Genomic DNA, 20,206 nt, shown 5'->3' on the forward strand with positions numbered 1-20,206 from the left:
CAAACAGAAAATATCAATACAACAAGTATTTAAAGGAAAAAAAAGTTAAACACTATTATAAGCAGAATTACCCAGTTTACAGTTAGTCTGGTTAAAAAAACATTTTCTCACATGGCTATCATATCCACAAAGACCAGTGCATATCTTTACACATCAGCTTTGCAAAAGACAGGGCTCACATTGGTTTTGTTAGTGAGTAGGTAACTTACAGGAAAGGCTCAAGGTTTCTTTTATTTTAGGTCTAGAACTAGAAAGTATCCCTGGGTTTTATGCATTTACTTGTTTGATTTTTGTTTATCTCAAGGTGCAAAGTGTGTTTTTTTTCTTTCTCTGTTCTTCCTTTGGTTCCCAATTGATGTGTGCACGCTTATCCATGCTGGTGGCAGGGCCGGCTGTACGTATTTTTTTCACATTATCCAAAAGGCAATTACAAATGTAAGATGAAAGCTTGAGCGAGAGGTAGGGACAGACTGCAGAGACTCTTAAATATAGTTCTTCATGCACGAGTTCTCCCATAGAACCTTGAGAGTGACAAGTTCAGCGTTGGGTCTGGTGGTGGGAATAGATGGCAGAGCCTTGGAGTGCCCACATTCTGGGTGTGGGAGGAGGAGGGGTTGTCAGTGAGAAGTTGGAACTCTCTCCCAGTGCAGGAGGGGCTCAGGGGATTCAGTCGGGGTGTCCTTGTGATGCGGGCTGCTGGGCATGTCCATGTGATTGAGTAGACATGCCTCTGTGCTGTGGGCCAAATACTAGTGGGAACATAGACCCCTGGCTATTTGAGAGGGGCTCTGTTGGAATCTTGCCCAGCTTGGAAGGTGGTTATCAGAAGGTTACGTTCTGGCTCTAATGTCTGATTTCTCTCTTCCCTGCCAAGACTCTGCAAGTTATCTCTTTGGTTGCCAAAAGCAAAGGTAACAACCCAATGCCCTTGTCTCAGAAGAAAGCAGGGTTTGTTTGTAGAATAAAAAGAATCCAATAGTAAAAGATGTAACTGTTTAGTAAATTTAAGAAGTATAGGATCCTGAAGTCCTCAAGGAAGGAAGGTTTGTTATCCTGCAGGAGGAACGTAATAGAAACAGAGAGAGGCAGATGCAGATGTAGTGAACATTTATTGAACACCTACTGTGTGCCAAGTATCATATGAAGTGCTTCTCTCCGATTGTTTCCGTAAATATGAATAACAAGAGAATGCGGTAGGCACTCTCTTTATTCCCATTTTAAATAATTTGCCCTGGGGCACTCATTTATTAGGACGCCAGTCCAAGTACTCTCTAACTTCCAAGCACATGCCGTTAATTACTGTAATATATTGCTTCTCTAAAAACACATGTAGTCCCTTGGTGACTGAGACACCTCACAAGTGAAAGCATAAATATAAGGTAGACTGAAGGGAGTGTCCCAGGACGGACCAGTCCTTTTCATAAATAGTTGGCTTTCTTCTATTTTTGGTGCCAGTCGCCTTGTTATATATATATATCCAGGTTAAAGATCAGTGTATCCAGGTTTGTTTGATGCTTAGGTGAGCTGCCTAAATTTTTTTCAAGCTGATACAGAATACATTAAGATTTCCAAGTTACTCACAAAATACACCATCTGGAGATAACTGACCCAGTCTAAAGAGACAAGATGCAAATGAGCCAAGATGTGAATGCGGCTTGGTTCAGGGTCTCAGAGTTATCACTTAGGGAAGTACAGAGTTGGAAGTAGGAAGCTAAAGCCAGGAAAGATGATCTGAACTTTTTAGGTGGTTCCTGCAGCCCTAGGGATAGGCTGAGGGTACATTAGAGAGAAGGAAAGAGAAGCAGGGTAGTGCAATGCTAGAGGAATGTCCAGCAACATTAGAATTGAGAAAGGGCTTTCAGGTCTAGTGGTTGGGAGTTGTTACTGGTCTTTGTGAAGGCGTTTTCCATAGAGCACTGTGGCAGGAACAAAATTGCCAAAGGAAAGAAGTCACTTAAGAAGTACCCCATGTAGCCCTCTCGTTCCAAGAAGTTTGGCAGTGGAAGGGATGGGAGAGTAGCTAACAGGGTCTGTGACTTCTCACGTGGCTGCTGGGATTGCCTGTGAAAAAGACTCCATGAGAAGTGCTAAGATAATGCAGGAAATGGCTGTTATTCAAAAAAAGAAAACTTGGAGGCTCAGATTTTTTGTTTATTGAGAATCGTTAAAGTCAGCATCTCTGACTATCATTTATCACTCTCTGCTTACCCATCATCCAACTACAAAACAGCCCCATTGGTGTCATCCGTCATGGGGAGAGAAAGAAGGCTGACCATCGGAGGAGGAGTGTGCCTGGTGTCGTTAAGCCACTTTGCAAATCACTGATATCCAATGTTTGTTTTCATGAGGGCCAACTGGACTTTTTGTTTTCTTCATTCAAGTTGAGTGAGATACTCAAATTCGGTTTGGATAAACTGCTGTCCTCTGAAGGGAGCACCATGGATGAAATAGACCTGGAGTCTATCCTGGGAGAAACAAAAGATGGCCAGTGGATCTCTGGTGCCCTGCCGACAGCAGAAGAAAGAAGCAGAGAACAAGAGGAAGGAAGTAAGTGGGGGGTGAGAGCAGAGCCAATGGCACGGCCACCCCAGGCTAGAACATGAGTGAGATGGGTCCCCAGGGAAAGTCCTGGATACTGCTCCTGGGACATCCTTTTCCTGTCCAGCCCTATTCTCATCCTGGGCACACTGTTTAAGACTTAACGTGGTTCAAGAACTCTTCCTAGGTTGATTGGAAATTGTCTGGCTGTTCCCTTGTATCTGAACTTTGAACCAAATTGATGATGCTAATGCTTATGGTAGTATCAATCTCAAGGGTTTTAATTTGTGTTTTTTCCTCCCTTGATGGCAAGCATCTTCTCCTTTGTTTATTAGTAAATCCTTCAGTCCTTAGTATGATGCTGCACGTAGTGATCCCTTTTCTGAATAGCAGAATGAGTTATTTTTTAAATTATAGTTAACACCAGTTGAGCATTAAGTGTGAACTTATGTGCCTTATACCATTTCACCGCTCTGTGAAGTGAGGTACCATTAATTTTAATTTTTTTAGTGAAGCAATATATATGATCATGAGATGATCTTGTCTTTTTCTTTCTGATTTGGGTCAACATTTGTCTTTTGTCCATTTCTATATCTATAGTATTTTAATTTCTTATTTGAAATGTTTTTTTTCACATAGTAGCTTTGTAAGGATGTTCCCTGTTGTCTTAGGGTTATTTTGAAATGACTTTATTTTCCCATACCAGTGGCAACAGAGATTCAGTGCAGACTGGGGTGAGAGGTCTGATAGTCTTACTAGGCTTCTTAATTCAAGAGTACCTTATTCCATTCATACAGAGAAGGGCAGTTTCTTTACCCGACGCTGCTTCCTTTTATTGGGTGGAGAGTGGGCTGGCATGACTTCCGGTTTTGTGATTCTCATTTGTTTCTGTAGGACCCTGAATTTCCATCACTTGCTTCCTTCTTTCCCTTTGCCACCAAACTGTCAAAGCACGTCTTCCCCTTCTAGGTTGTCTCTTTCCCCCAGAAGCAGTGCCTTCCCAAATTGTAAGCTGCAACTACTTTCTAGTTCCTTCCTTCCAATTCCTTAGTAGCCGCTGCTCTGATCTGCCAGGTCTCAGACCTTTCTTCATTATTTTCACATTTGGGGTGTGTCCTTCTCGAGTGGGATAAATTTGATCTGTGTCTGACGTTGGTAGAACCCCGCTGCCTCTTTGCGGTGTCTGCCTGACTCTACTCCAGCGTGGGCTTGGGAGCCAACTCAGCTGGTTTGAGATGTTCATTTCTCTACCTACCTGCAAATTGAAGTTTGTAGTACTCTCTGCCTCCTAGTTTTGTAGTTGGCGTGGGTTCAGGGTGGTTTTGGTATCATTGTTGTTCTGTATGGTTTTTATAGGATGTTTGGGGAGATTGGAACGTCAGCAGCTGGCGTGATTCTACAAGACAGTGCTCTTTGACTTTCCTCGTAGTTTAGCTTTTAAATTTTTTAATATTAGCATCCCATTTTTATTCTTCAAGAACTCTTTCTTATTCTCTGCTTGTTGTTTTAAATGTATCTTGTTCTCATTCTAGGGATATAACATCCTCTCTGAAGACATTTATTATAGCTTTTAAAAAGTATTCCAGGGAGAATATTTATTGTATCTTTTAACAAAGTATTCCTCTACTCGCTGTGTTGTCTCTCTTTTCTCCGATTGCTTCTCCTTCTTTTTAAAAAATTTGTCTTGTCCTTGTCGGTAGTTTTCCTGAAATACCTGGTGTGCTCTGGCTGTCTGTTCACGTGTGCTGGTGAAATGCCAAAGCTGATGGGCAGCTCCGGCCTGAGCAGGTATCTGGGCTCCCGGGGCTTATTCCAGCATCACTGGTTGGTGAGCTGTCTTTCACACTGAAGGGGACCTTCCCAGATGTCTGTGTTCGAAGTCTTTTCTCTGGGCAACTCCGTTTCTCCAGAGACAAATCCTTTAATATCTTTCTTGGAAGAGGTGGGTAAGGGTCGGAATAACCTGTTTGCTCAGATTGAGGAGACAACGTGAGTAAAGGGGTTCAGGGCACTCCTGTATTTGGTGTGCAGATTTTCTCTCAGTTCCCCCACCCCTCAGTTCCTCATCCATGGTAAGTTCTAAGCTTTTGGGGGATTGAAAGGGTCTGTGTTCTTATAATCACCCCCTGACTAGGCACCTGTGTTTTGCTTCCATTGTTCTTTTCACTCTGTTATCATCCCTCCAGCCACTTCTATTTTCTAAAGAGTTATTGACCTTTTCATCCACTGTCGTCTCATATATCTTTTTAAAATCCCTTTACTGCCATGTAGTTATTTTAGGTGGGAAAAGAAATAGATGTATGTGGTCCTATTTTTAAGTTGCATTTTGATTACATTAAGTACTGAAGCTTGCACCCATTTCTGCACTCATCTAGATTAATTTCAGCCTATTTTCCTAACGTTTAATAGAATAAAATAAAATTTCACTGTTTTCCAGAAAGATAATTACAATTTTTTGGCAGTTGGACTGAGAAATATATTTTTTTTTCAGGCAGTCCAGCTGCCAGAAAAGATTTCCCAGTTGTATTAAAATTTTGAATTTTGTCTTTGATCAGTGAGTATAGAGTTCACTCTGTGGTAGGTGATTCCATTGACAGGCTATAGATAAGTGTCTAAGCCTGTGGTCTCTATACTTCTCTGGGCTGCAGACTGAAGACAGCTAGCATGGTTAAAAGAATACAAATAAATATGGAAGACTAGTAATTACAGCATCCCCTATCAAAATTAAATAGAAAACAGGGTGGCTTTATCTTGAATGCCGGGCTTTTTTTTTTTTTTTAAATCACGTTCGTAAGTTGAGAATTGCATGAAGATACATATGTTGATATTTTACACTTCTCGACTCTTTATTTTTTTTTTCCACTTGTTGGTAGAGCACCTCATTGAAAGCCCCCCTGCTGATTTAATTAGCAAATGCCAATTAGAATTACAGCTGGTTGGATTTGGGTACAAGTGTGAAGCAGTTGATCTCTTGAGAATGAAAATGTTTTGCTTTCGAACTCTCTGGGAAAAGCATACCTACAGCTGATTTTATAATGCTGTGAAAATACATTTTTGGTAACATGTGCTATTAAATATGTTTCACTTTAGAATCATTGTCTCACCTCTCTCTGGTTGCTAGTCTTGGCTTGTTATGACTTCTCTTTATCATGTGATTCATGATCTTGGCACATCACCCAACCTCTTTGAGCCTTTGGGTCCTCCTCTGTAAAACGGTGCTATTAGTACCTGCTTTACTCTTTTACACAGTTGCAAAACACATAGCATAAAATGCTGTTCAAGTTTACACTGTCACCATTATTGTTGTTACTGTAATTGTTATCTGCTGGCCTGTTACCTTTCCATCCTTCTATAGAGAACAGTAATGTACTGAAAAGAGCACATTGGCCTTAGAGTCAGGAAATCCTGCCTTCTTCACTTATTAGCAATGAGAACTGGGGAGTCTCCTGATCACTGTCTGAGCCTCAGTTTTCCCTTTCTTAAGTGGGGTTAGTTATATCAGAACTGTGGTGAGGCTCATGAAGATGCTTCATGAGATCTACAAAGAATATTGTAAATCTAAGGGATTGTTTATGTGCTTCTTTATTCCCTCCTAGATTTTCTACTTGTTCCTTTTAATTTTACAGCAAAGGAGGGGAAAAGTTGAGTGTTAAAGGTGTGTTTAGAATTTAAAAAATATGCTCTTGGTTACCTTTATTAGATAATCTTAATGTCAGTGAGATTTATGCTGGGGAGTTGTGTGGAATGAACGAGTGATGAGTGTTCCGGAACTCAGCAGGGTGGAGGCATCCAGCAGAGACTCACAGACCATCTAGAGATGGACCAAAAGGGCTTTACCATGCTCTCTCCTTTGAAAAGTAAATACACGAGATCCCCATGTGGATCCCAACCCATCAGCATTAGTGAGACCAGAAATCCAGTACCTTCATCACAAGCTAGTCTTAGCCCATTTAGAACACGGGCTGCTCTTTTGTTCGCCCTGGTTATGCTTTGACTAGAATCAATGTGTTTTTCTTTAGTATCTAACTAACATTTTTCTCTTTGTGTTTTATGTTTTTAGAAAACCACATGTACTTATTTGAAGGTAAAGATTATTCTAAGGAGCCTAGTAAAGAAGACAGAAAATCATTTGAGCAACTGGTGAATCTTCACAAAACCCTTTTGGAGAAGACTAGTCAAGAGGGCCGGTTACTCCGACATAAAGGCAGTGTAAGAACTATTAATTTGTGTAAGGATAAATTCTTTCAGATGTTCATCCTAAGAGAACAAAAAATGATGCTGGGAGTGATTGGTTAAGAAATAAGTGTGTAAGTGTTTGTTGAAATACAAGTATCATTGATTGTACCCTAGTATAAAAACTATGTAAGAAGTTGGCATAAAAATAATAACAAGGAGTGTATATTTTACCGTTTAATGCAGGTGATAGCAGCCTTGTCTATCTAAGCCACCCCTGAAGGGATCACTGTATTAACACCAAAATACCATACCCTGCTGCTGACAATCATGACCCTATGTCATTAAGAGAGGATGGCAATCATAAGTGTTGTGTGTAATGTCCACCGTATTTGGCACTTAATCTGTGCTCATTAAATGCTAGTTGTCATTAAGATAATCATGATGTTGAAATATTCTGTTTAAGGCAGAATGATATAATACATTGAGGAAGATTTCCATTAAACATGGTTAAACCTAAAATAGCATCCTGCAGGGTATGCCTTCAATTTTTTAAAAAAGAAGTTATTTTCTGAAGTACCTTATTCCTAATGAAATTAATCAAAATGATGTATTGCTGTACTAACCATGGCAGTGCTTTGGCTGAGTTTAGAGCACAGTATCCTGGTTACCATGCCTATAAAATGTCTTAACTGAAGTGTCTTGCTACCACTTCCCACCACCCAAGGTGACGTGGAGATGCAATGTCTTGTGAAATATTAAGCACGTTGCTTCTGTTCAAAGTGTGTTTTAGGGATGAATGAAACTCGTGAAGGAACAGGTAGCCCCCAGCTTTCCTGGTTATGGAGCTTGTTCTTCCTACAGGTTCTCATCCCAGGCCTTGTGGAGGGGTCTACCAAAAGGAAGCGGATTCTGAGCCCAGAAGAGCTGGAGGACAGGAGGAAGAAAAGACAAGAAGCAGCAGCCAAGAGAAAGAAACTATTAGAGGAGAAGAAGAGGAGCAAGGAAGAAGCAGAACATAAGAAAAAGTATGTATGTGTTACTCGATTGTATTATTAATAAAGCTGAGGTTCCCAGTTGGTAAAGGAATCACTGTTGCATAGTGAGTCCACAGTTGAACATCACTTTACAATTGCAGAAAATGTCTGTAAAGCTGGTAGTTCCTGCTGGTACTAGAATACATTTTTAAAGGTTAAACGTTAACCTTAACAGTTAGTCTACTTAAGAGAACAGTCCTGAGTGCCTAAGGCAGAGAAGATGCATTCAGTTGAAGCTAGAAAATTTTAGCATTTTATTTCAGCTGCCTAAGGAGAGTAGTTTACTTGAACATTCCCTTTTACTCACATGTTCTTAAAAACAGTGACATCCGGTGGCTGCTCATTTTTGAAGTGTAGTCAGGAGGCAGTTAGGCTAATCAGTAAAGGCTTCTTGTTTATTTACAAATAGGCAGAAAACAGGGTGAGTTTCTATTTGCATCTCCACTTGGCACTTACTGTTTGTGAATAGCAGTACAAGCTGTGCTCCAAGGGAAACTGTGATAAGCCCAGTTAATTTCCTTTCCTCTCTGGCCTGTTGAAGGATGGCCTGGTGGGAGTCCAACGATTACCAGTCCTTCTGCCTGCCTTCCGACGAGAGCGAACCAGAGGACCTGGAGGACTGGGAAGATGAACGCTCTGCCCAACTGGATTGTGAGGACCCGGACTCGACCTCCATCAAGTATGTAAGCGGTGATGTCACCCACCCACAGGCTGGGGCAGAGGATGCTGTCATCGTGCACTGCGTAGGTAGGAGAAATGGGGCCTGAGTCTTTATGGTACCAAGGTCTGGGGAAGATGAGGCAGAACCCTGATTTAGGGGTGACTAATGGGCCCAGTGTAGTCTTGTGTGGTCAAAAAGAGTGAATTTTAGAACCAGGAGACTGGGATTTGACTCTTGTCCCTCTTGTTTATCCGGTTGAGCAGCCCAGCCTCTCTGGGCCCCAACTTCCTTATCTGTATAATGGTATAAGATCTGCCCTGTTCTCTGCACAAGGTTTTTAAGAGAGTACAAGGAGGTAACATGTATAAGACAAACGAATCCTTTCCAAACTCCAAGCATGTTCTTCCCTCATGACCTTTGTACTTTTTACTTCCTTTGTCTGGAGCCCTCTTTCCCCACTTCGCCACATCAAGCATTGTTCAACTGTTTGCATCTCAGAGAGGTCTCTATTGATTGCCCAGACCCCGTCCTCACCCCTCTATTCTTCTCTAGCCACTTTCTTACCTTATTTTACTTGATGGTACATCACCACCTGATGTATTGCCTGTGTATTTGCTTATTTGTTTCATTGAACTAGAAAATAGCTTCATGGGAGTAGGGATTTCTTTTTGTCCACTGCTGTAACCCTAGTGCCTAAAACAGTTCTTGATATGTAATACTAACAAATATTTATAGTATGATTGAATGAATGAATGACTGTAAATACCAGGTACTAACTAGCTGTGTTAGTACCAGCTTGAATAAGTCATTTAACCTTTCCATTTTCTTACGTGTAAAATGGGAGTTGTGTGCTGTTGTATTACATCTGCTCTGCATCTTTCCTCAGCCATCTCCCAGGAATTACAGAAGTACTGCAGGGATTCTGCTTTCAGAACACTAATTTTTTTGATGCTTTTCTGTTATGATGGCCAAGTATATTCCAGAAAACCTAAACATATTTGAGAAGTCCAGTGTATAATATGTGCAGGAGATTAGTTTCTTCTGCTCTTTGAAAAATCATTCTTCTACAGGTCTCTTCGGTGTACCTTTGTTTTTTTAAATTGTGGACTGGATTTTGCCTCCTATAGAAGAAAATTTTCTGTTTCTTCTATCAGATGACTCCGGCCGCTGGGGCAGAGGTGGTTTATTCACAGCTCTGGAAAAAAGATCTGCTGAGCCAAGAAAAATATATGAGCTGGCTGGGAAAATGAAAGGTAAGAAGCAAAGCAGAGAGAAGGGCTAGGGATGGGAGAAGAGGGGAGAGGATGCTTAGGACAAGTATTAGGTGCGTTAAAAAGCACTAGTGAGGAGCGGGACGAGCCAGTTGGGGCCGCATTCTGTCATCAGTCAGCTGGTTGATATGTGACTTTGAGGCAATCCCTTCCCCTCCCTATGTCTGTTTTCTTATTTGTAATTTGTGAATAATACTTATTCCACCCACCACATGGGACTATAATGAGGATAATGAATGAATGTGCAAGTACTTTGATAAATGTCAATCCCCGCAAGCATGTTAAAGTGTTGGCTTGAAGATCATTTCATTGTTTACCCAATTGACTCCATCTTCTTGAGGGAATATCTCCTGAAAGTGTCAGACTGCTGTGGGAGAGAACTGAGACATACCACTGAAGTGCTAACAAGACCTGGGTGCTGAAGGGAAGGAGGTTGTATTATGAAGTAACACTCCCTGGAGGCAGAAGTAGAGCTGTGCGGGGCAGGGGAGCTTGGAAGCTGAACACTCTTCCGCCTTGGCATAGGGAGGGGCCAGGGCACCTCCTGTTATGTGTGGAGATCACAAAGTGGCAAGAGGAGTAAAGTGATTATTGTGATTAGCCTCTCAAGTTCCGTAGGAAATAAAGGATCTCGTCCAGTGGAGGAGGGCTCTTCACATTTCTTAGAGATTGTTTTTTTCCTAATTCTTCTGCTCACTTCTCCAGGGTAGAAGGGGATGTAAGGACGTAGCATGAATCCTCTTCCTACTAAAACAGATTACATATTACAGGGCTTAATATGTGTGAAATAATTAACCCAGATCTAGATATTGATTGGGCAGCTGGAAAAGGAGAGAATTCAGGAGGAGGTCAGAGTTAGAGATGCCGGCTGAGAAGTTCCCATTTGAGTGAGGAATGGGAGGGCAGAGAATAGAGCATGGAAAACACCTCCACTTAGGAGCAGAGGCAAGAAGGGGAGAAAGAAGGAATTGTCAGAAAAATAAGAGAACCTTGAGAATGGAGTGTTTTGAGGTACAAGGGAAGAGAGATGTCAAGAAGTGGTCTGTAGTGTCAGACACTGAAGTGAGGATGAGCATTGGGAAAAGGCCATTGGATTTGCCCCAAGGGCAGTCACATGACCTTGGAGCACTTGGAGAGAGTGTGAAAAGTAAAACCTGGTTGCACAGAGTTAAGGCGTAAGTGGTCAGTAAGGAAACAGAGATGGGGGTGTGCACTGTTTTCTGAAGAAGGACTGAAATAAGGTAGAGCAGGGTAGATGAAAAGTGGGCTTGAGTTATCAGGGAGGCCTTCATGGAAAGTGGTGAAAGTTCTCTTAGGCCTAGAAGGGTAGGTTGGGTTGAATTTAAATAGGTGGAGAGAAAGGGCAGGAGAGTCCATAACCATGTCTCATTCTTTTTGGTATCCCTGTAACTCCACCGTTCCCAGTATGGGGTATTGAATGATCCCTGCAGCTACACAGTGAATGTTTTTGGGGAATGTTGTATAGGTCAGACGGGCTGGAATAGAGGGTTTAGGCTGAGGAATAGAGGAGAGTTAGATTTCAAAGAAGAGAGATTTGGGCCACATTATAGAAGACCGTACATGACTTGTCCAGGGAGAGGCCATTCTAGGCAGTACCTTATCCAATGGCTAGTGGCTAGATATGGGAGATTTGAGTAGAAGAATGGCATAGCAGAGCAAATATTTTAGAATGACCTGAACAATTGGGGTATGCAGGATGGATTGAGAGGACAAAAGGTTCAAACTGGAGTAGGCAAAAAAAAAAAAAAAAATTGGAGTATGCAAAGCCATAGAATTAAATTAGCTCATTTCTCTAGAGAATTTGGTTTGATTTGGGTGAGGTAGGAAAATATACAAATACAAATATGTAAGTATGGTAGAATACAATATTTGAATAGTTTAAGACAAACGTAAGACTCTTCTGAAGGAATTTTACGTTCATAGTGCCCCACCCCCTCCCAGCCTGGATGCCTCTGGGTTTTGCATTCACTCTCCAGTGCCTGCAGGAGTACTTTGTAGGCAGCGTTTGAGAGGCACTGAATTAGATCATAAAAATTCAGGCGTGAAGGGGGTGACATGGTTGCATAAGACATTCCTTCTTTAATCTCCCTTTTTAACCGACAGTTTAGACATCTAAACATGAACAAAGGTGCTTTGGTGGGTCTTTTGGGAGACCCAAGAGAAGACTCACCCACCACTGCAACTGGTAAGAGACAGACCCACCTCTGTATAGGCAAGGAACCAGTGGAGCCAGCAAAACTGCCTAGACCCCTCTCACTGCTGTAGGGCAAAAATCAGGTGAGTGCTGCCTTGGGCAGTTACTCACACACAGAACTTGCAGAAGTCCAGCCTTCCTGAAGGGAGACTCTGGCACACTGTTGGAGAAAAAGAAAAATACGAGTTTGCTTGCAGCTGAGGTGGTAAGAGATTTTTCTGGCAGAGGCACCCAGCTACCCTCACCAGGTGGAACACAGCTGGAAAAACCTGTTTCTCTCCGCCAGCATCTGGAGTACTAAGGTGGGAGCTCCACGACTGTGGGAAGGAAGGATATTGGGAAAGAGTCAGATAAGAATTTCAAATGGTGTCAAAGACGTGCTCAGTAGGAAGTTCACTCAAGGACCCCTGGGGGGTACCGTGCTGGGGATCTCCCTACCAGGTGTGTGGGCACTCCCAATGCACCAAGTGTTAAACCCACACCTCCCCCCAACTCTGCTGCTGGCTCCCTGTGCTTGCTCCGCAGTGTGTCCATGAGAGCGAGCTCTGCTAGACCAGGAGCCCACTCAAAACAGGTCCTGTTGATGGGCAGGGAAGAAACCGCAAACTTGGTTTCCACCTTCTGGGGAAAAAAGGTGTGCAGCCAACCTGGTGAATTGTAAGAATCAGAGAAGACACAAAAGCTTAAAAATTTGGCCACAAGACAGAGCAAGAAGAGTGGAGCACAAACACATAGGAAAAACCGAGCTAATATCAAAACCATAGAACATAATACCCCATCTGCTGACGGTAATGAGCACAGAGTTTAGGACGTATCCACTACTTCAGATTCAAAAGCACCAGCATGTACCAGGAATATGGAAAATCAAGGAAATATGGCATCACAAAAAGAAAATGACAGTTCTCTAGCAACTGTGCTCAGAGGCACAGAATATTATGATCTGACTGACAAAGAATTCTGAATAGCAGTTATAAAGAAACTCAATGAATTTTACAAGAAGACTCGGGCAACTCAGTAAAATCAGGAATAAAATATGTTCACATAATGACGTCTTTTCAAAGAGATTGAAATTTTAAAAAACAAAACAAATCGTAGAGCTGAAGAAGTCAGTGGATGAGATGAAGAATGCAACAGAGAGCAGCTATAGCAGGGGAGACCATATGGAAGAAAGAATAAGTGACTTCGGGAGATAGGAATTTTGAAATAACACAGAAGAGATGAAAGAACAGAAATTTTAAAAGAGCAAAGCAAGCTTATGTGAGTTATGAGATTGAAACAAGAAAACACAAATATCAGAATAATTGGGCTTCTAGAAGGAGAAGGGGACAAAGAGTTTAAGAAATAATAGCTGAGAACTTTCCAAACCCAGGGAAAGTCTTGGACATACATGTCCATGAAGCTAATAGATCACCCTATAATCTCAAGGCAAAAAGACGTTCTCCAAGACACATTATAATGAAACTGTCAAAAATCAATGATAAAGGATCTTAAAAGCAGCCAGGGAAAACAAGAATGCAACCTACAAAGGAACCCCTATTAGGCTATCAGCAGATTTCCTAGCAGAAACTCTACAGGTCGTGAGAGTGGAATGACATATTCAAAGTGTTGAAAGATCAAAATTTCCAGCCGAGAATACTTTACCAGCAAAGTTATCTATTGGGTATGAAGGAGAAATAAAGGCTTTCCTAGGCAAACAAAAGCTGAGGGAATTCACCACCACTAGACCTGCCTTGCAAGAAATGCTGAAAGGAGTTCTTCAAGACAAAATGAAAAGACACTAATCAGTGACATGAACACATATGAAAGTACACAACACACTGGTAAAGGTAAAATATATAGAGTCAGATTTAGAAAACTAACTCACTGTTAGGATGGTGTGTTAACCACTCAACTGTAATGTAAAGGTTAAAGGAAAAGAGTAGTAAAAATAACTATAGCTACTATAAATTGCTAATGAATAATATAAAAAGAGGTAAATTGTTACATGTATAATATAAAAGGGAGGAGTAAAAGGGTGGAGCTTTTATAGGCAATTGAACACTGTTCTGTCTATAAGATGTTTCATGTAAGTGCCATAGTAACCACAAAGCAAAAACCCAGAGCAGATCCACAAAAGACAGAGAAAGGGGAACCAGAGTATACCACAAAAATAACCAATTTACAAAGGTAGGCAGAAAACAGAGGGAAAGAGAAACAATGGAAATACAAAACCACTGGAAAGCACAAGATGACATTAGTAAGTCCTTACATACAATTACTTTAAATGTAAATGGATTGGGGACTTCCCTGGTGGCACAGTGGTTAAGAATCCACCTGCCAATTCAGGGGACACGGGTTTGAGCCCTGGTCTGGGAAGATCCCACATGCTGCAGAGCAACTAAGCCCCTGTGCCACAACTACTGAGCCTGCGTACCTAGAGCCTGTGCTTCACAATAAGAGAAGCCACCGCAATGAGAAGCCCATGCACCACAGTGAAGAGTAGCCCCCACTAGCCACAACTAGAGAAAGCCCACGTGCAGCAATGAAGACCCAGCACAGCCAAAAATAAATAAATAAAATGTAAATGGATTGAATTCATCAATCAAAAGGCACAGAGTGGCTAGATGGATAAAAATAACAAGACCCAACTATATACTGCCTATAAGAGACCCACTTGGGCCTTAAAGACACATGTAGACTCAAAGCGAAGAGATGGAAAAATATATTCCATGCAAGTGGAAACTAAAAGAAAGTGGAAGTAGCTATATTTATATCATACGAAATAGACTCTAAGCCAAAAATGGTAATAAGAAACAAAAGGGTCATTATATAATGATACAGGGATCAATTCATCAAGAAGATATAACAGTTGTAAACATATATGCACATAACATCTGTGTACCTAAATACATTAAGCAAATATTAATAGATACGAAGGGAGAAATAGACTACAATACAATAGTAATAGGGGACTTCAATACTCCACTGTCAGTGATACGTAAATCATCCAGACAAAATCAACAAGGAAATGATGGGCTTGAACCAAACATTTGACCCAGTGGACCTAACAGGCATCTATAGAACATTCCATCCAACAGCAGCAGAATACACGTTCTTAAGTGCACGTGGAACATTTTCAAGGAGACATCGTATGATAGAGCAAAAAACAAGTCTTAGCAAAATAAGACAATTGAAATCATACCAAGTATCTTTTGTGTTCACAGTGGTATGAAACTAGAAATAAAATGAGGAAAGCTGGAAAATCTGCAAGTGTGTGCAAACTAAACAACGCACTCCTGAACAACCAATGGGTCAAAGAAAAAACCAACAGGAAAATCAAAGAGTATTTCAAAAAAGTGAAAATAGAAATGCAACATGCCAAAACCTATGGGGCGCTGCAAAAACAGTTCTGAGAGGGAAGCTTATAGTAATAAATGCAAATGTTAAGAAATTAGAAAGATCACAAATAGTCAACCTAACTTTACCCTTCAAGGAATTAGAAAAGAGGAGTAAATTAAGCCCAAAGTTAGCAGAATAAAGGACATAAAATTCAGAGCAGAAATAAATGAAATAGAGACCAGAAAAACAAAAGGTCAATGAAACTAAGAGCTAGTTTTTCAAAAAGATAAACAAAATTGATCAACCTTTAGCAAGACTAAGAAAAAGAGGAAAGACTCAAATAAAACCAGAAAAGAAATTATAACTGACCCTACAGAAATACATAGAATCATAAGAGACTACCATGAATAATTGTACACCAACAAATTAGATAACCTAGAAGAAATGGATAAGTTCATAGAATCTACAACCTACCAAGACTGAGCCAGTAAGAACTAGAAAGTCTGAGCAAATCAATGATGAGTAAAGAGATTGACTCAGTAATTAAAAACCTCCCAACACAGGAAACTCCAGGACCAGATGGCTTCACTGGCAAATTCTACCAAACATTCAAAGGAGAATTAACATCAGTCCTTCTCAAACTCTTCCAGAAAATTGAAGAGGAGGGAACACTTCCAAACTCATTCTGTGAGGCCAGTATTACCAATATCAAAGCCAGATAAGGACACTGAAAACAACACTATAGACCAATATCTCTGGTAAACATTGATGCAAAAATTCTCAGGGAAATATTAGCAAACCTAATTCAGGAACTCATTAAAAGGATTACATTCCATGACCTAGTAGGAATTTTCCCTGGGATGTAGGGATGGTTCACATACACAAATCAATAAATGTTATACACCATGTTAACAGAATGAAAGATAAAAGTGATCATCTCAATAGATGCAGAGAAATCATTTGAGAAAATACAACATCCTTTCGATAACATACCCTCTGCAGATTGGGTATAGAAGGAACATACTTCAGTATAATATAAAAGGCCGTATACAGCAAACCCACAGCTAACATTACATTCCACAAGAATTGAAAGCTTTTCCTCTAATATCAGGAACAAGACGGGGTGCCACTCTTACCCATACCTGAGTGGATTTGGAAAAGGCAAGACATAAGGAGGATTCAGAGTGGTCCTTCCTCAGGGATCTCATTCTGTAGTGAACTTTGTGTTCTTTCTGTTGCTCCCTTTTGTTTTACCTCAGATTTGAGTTTGGGAGGTGTCCTTTTATTTCCTATTGATGATAAAGAGTCAAGAAGCAAAGGGCAAGATTTGGTAAGTAAACAACCACATCAGTTTATCAGAGCTGAACTTTGACTCCCATCACCTCCCCTTGAAAGTACTCCTGCTCCCACCCAGCTAATGATCATTCCTCCTAGTTGGCCTTGATTGTGGCCCAGCACCGTGATCGTGCCAATGTCCTGTCTGGCATTAAGATGGCAGCCCTAGACGAGGGCCTGAAGAAGATATTTTTAGCAGCAAAGAAAAAGAAAGGTAAGCTCTTCCACTTGTGCTCAGGGATAGATGAATTTCTGCTCCCAAGCATATGATGTGATTTTTAAAGGGAGGTAAGAAATGTCAAGACCCCATTCAGCATACATGGTAAAGGTAAGCCCCAGTATGAGAGATCACAGAAGTAACAACCTCCGCATCTTGTATTTGCAAAGCACTTTTCCTTTCTACATCACTTTTGTATCCATTATCTCTGTGGACCGCCTGCATCCACTTGGGTATTTGTATTATTTTACAGATGAGGAAGTAAAGGACCAGAGATGAAGTAAACTGGTCATAATGCAGTTGTGAAACGCCTCTTGGAGAGTCCCAGTCCGCATTAGCAGACAGTTCTCTGCCAAAAACCCGAGTTCAGTTTTGTTTCTAAGCCCAGTGTGCTGTCTCACAGTTTCTTGAACTGATTGACTTTTTAAAAATAAATTTATTTTATTATTTTTGGCTGCATTGGGTTTTCATTGCTGTGCACGGGCTTTCTCTAGTTGCAGCGAGTGGGGGCTACGCCGTCGTTGCGGTGCACGGGCGTCTCATTGCAGCGGCTTCTCGTTGCGGAGCACAGGCTCTAGGCGCGGGGGCTCAGTAGTTGTGGCTCGAGGGCTCTAGAACGCAGCCTCAGTAGTTGTGGCACACAGGCTTAGTTGCTCCGCACCATGTGGGATCTTCCCAAACCAGGTATCAAACCCACGTCCCCTGCACTGGCAGGCGGATTCTTAACCACTGCGCCACCAGGGAAGTCCCCTTGACTTGTTAAAGAATCTTTCCTTATTTTAATTACATCTTGATCATTGATCGTATTTTATTTCCATAGTACCTACTTATTTCCAGAGCCTGTAGGTCCTTGTGTTCAATAGAATTAATTTAATTTTCCCCTATTACAACCCCTCCCCAGAATATTTTTGACATTATAATCATATGCTTTGAGTGGGACACACCAAGATTATATACATTTTGTTCATTGGAAACCACAAAGTGACTCAGAATATGTTATTATCTCCTATGTATATTTTATACACATTAATCAATTTGATGAATGAAGACATCATGATTCTTTTTTTTTTTTTAACAGCAAGTGTCCATCTTCCACGCATTGGACATGCCACGGAAGGTTTTAACTGGTATGGTACTGAGCGACTTATTCGGAAACACTTGGCCTCAAGAGGCATCCCAACTTACATGTATCCTTTTGTTATCCTGATGGTGTGCACTTCCAGCTCAGAAGGGGAAAATGTCTTGCATTTTTCTGGTGTCATTATTTAATCCAAGGCCAAGTCTTCTTCTGCCATGTTTTTCAGTCTTCCCCTCTTCAATGAGAAAAAACTAAGGAGCATTTTCTAACTTGTATATATCCAAGGAGGTAAATATACCCAAGCGTTTCTGGGTGCCAACAGCTAAATTAAAAGATATACGAAGAGGGGAATTAATTGAAGAATTGCCATTTGCTAACATACTGAATCTTTTTCACATCAGTTCTCTGTAGATCCTTCAGGCCCATAGACCAAGGCCTGATTCTAAGAACTTCACTCTGTTCACTAAAATAAACAAACAAGCAAACAAACAAGTGAACTGTTTTATTTCTGAACCCATTCAATGTATTCTTAAGGAGCAGGGTGAAATTCATTTTGACCATGAGGATATAATGTAGATTTGCTGGACTAGTATTTTCTTCTAATGACCTGCTTGCTGTATAAGTTAGCATTGTTTGAACTGTACTGAGTCCAGAATTACTAGAAGAAGCTGAATTGGCCCCCAAGTGCTATAATTATACAGAAATTTCATCTTTTTACTTAGATACTTACTGAAATGAATTCACTCAGTGGTGGTTTATTTAAACCAATGTAAAAACTTAGAGAAGTTATGTTTTATACACTTGCACAATTCAAGCAGTATCAAAAGAGTTTTAGTATATCAGATAATAATTCTACAGTAATAAGTACGAACAATATTGGAAAGATTTATGATACGGTAAAAAGAAACTAAGGCATGCTACTTCTGGGGTGGTTATTTCAATAATTACTAAAGAACTAGTAGTTTTAGTAAAGTTGATTTTAAAAAGTTTTAAAGTTTTTTAAAGTGATGAAATATATATTCCTTGACTATCCTTATCAGCTACTACTTTCCTAGAAGCAAGGCTGCCATCCTTCATCCACAGGCCTCATCTTCCTCCTTAGGACAGCCGGTGCCTTAACAATTGGCTCAGCATCAGATCCAGCCTTCAGCAACCAGCTAAGATGTTTGCTCAAAGCTACTGTAATAGAATATTTCAAAAAGGAATCAGGATCTGGTGGGCCTCTGAGGTACTCTGTTTTCTGAATTCGAATTTTGTTCTCTTGGATGTGGTACTGATGTGGTGCGTGTAATACAGGGATGCACGAGATATTTGGGAAAATCCTTTGGCAGCTTGCCAGGGCCCCAGTTTGCACAGCTATTTGCATAATAATAAATACATTTTCTATCTCTAATGGTTTCTTTGCTTTCTTTCCCCTCAGTCTAGTTTTCGTCCCCTCCATCAGACTGATTTCTTTATAGTGAGAAAGGTGAGTGGATTAAGGAGAAAGGAAAGGTAATAGGAGAACAGGGTGGCTCTAGGGGAAGGAAGCACCTTCAGCCAGTTCGTGCTTTGGAAAGATAGGTCTCCGAGGGGAAAGGCTGAGAAATGAGATTCCTGATCCAGACGTGTGGAGCCCCTCCTGCCCTTCTCTCCATCCTGCTCAGCATTCAGAGCTAGAAGAACACATGTTGGCCCAGAGGCCTGTCAAATGTGACTTCAGAGAAACCAGAAGATCACTCCCCCTCCCACCGAATCAGTTCAGCTGCAAGAAATAAGGGAATTGTGGAAATGGCACAAAGCTGACAGGGAATGTCAGACTGGGGAGGGCAGGGGGCAGAGAACCACAGGAGAAGGAGTCTTAGGAGGAGACACCCGTGTAAGCTATGGCTTTTCACACTTGGTACATGAAGTCTCAGTCTTGGCTGACTATCCTCAGCCAGCCTGATTTCTGCTGCTTTGAGGCTGTAAGTCTCAGAGCTGGGACCATGACCTTCTAAGGAGAGTAGTGCTGTTGGCACCTGGCTTGTACTGTTCTATTTGACTCCCTCTGGGCGCCTTCACCCTTCAACAATTTAGCATCTGTTTTGAAGACCTATTAGACCCTAAATTCACGATTCCTTAATTTGTTTTTCCTAAAATTTCCTTTTTACTTTCATTTTTATTGCCTCCTATCTATTACTCTTAACCACCAGCGCTTGACACATGGGTGATTATAATAACTTTAACCTCTTGTCTGGCATCTTAAGTCTTAGAAGCAGAATTGGAACTCCGAAAAGGGAGAATGTAGAGAAATCTAAGCCAATGCATAAGTAAGCTGCCGGCCCTTCAAAAGCAGCCAGAGTCCAAACAGGCGAGGTATAAGCAGATGCAAGGAAAACTTG

The 20,206-nt window shown here is 41.1% G+C and overlaps 1 protein-coding gene across 5 annotated transcripts in view; it reads left to right on the top strand.

The window, feature by feature from the left end:
* CHD1L (chromodomain helicase DNA binding protein 1 like) overlaps window positions 1-19,236 on the top strand; it is a 51,601-nt gene extending 32,365 nt beyond the window's left edge. For 4 of the 5 annotated variants that reach the window (XM_065898225.1, XM_065898228.1, XM_065898229.1 and 1 more), the window contains 9 exons: window positions 2,382-2,547; window positions 6,599-6,747; window positions 7,576-7,739; window positions 8,290-8,495; window positions 9,564-9,662; window positions 16,473-16,543; window positions 16,648-16,762; window positions 17,844-17,952; window positions 18,884-18,962. In XM_065898225.1, the coding sequence (XP_065754297.1) occupies window positions 2,382-2,547; window positions 6,599-6,747; window positions 7,576-7,739; window positions 8,290-8,495; window positions 9,564-9,662; window positions 16,473-16,543; window positions 16,648-16,762; window positions 17,844-17,952; window positions 18,884-18,962 (1,158 nt within the window). Of the gene's footprint in view, window positions 1-2,381; window positions 2,548-6,598; window positions 6,748-7,575; window positions 7,740-8,289; window positions 8,496-9,563; window positions 9,663-16,472; window positions 16,544-16,647; window positions 16,763-17,843; window positions 17,953-18,883 lie in introns of all 5 variants that reach the window. The other variant, XM_065898226.1, reaches the window with a different exon arrangement.
* The last annotated feature ends 970 nt before the right edge of the window (window positions 19,237-20,206 follow it).

The sequence above is a fragment of the Phocoena phocoena genome, chromosome 1, assembly GCF_963924675.1.
Source record: "Phocoena phocoena chromosome 1, mPhoPho1.1, whole genome shotgun sequence".
Classification (NCBI taxonomy): domain Eukaryota; kingdom Metazoa; phylum Chordata; class Mammalia; order Artiodactyla; family Phocoenidae; genus Phocoena; species Phocoena phocoena.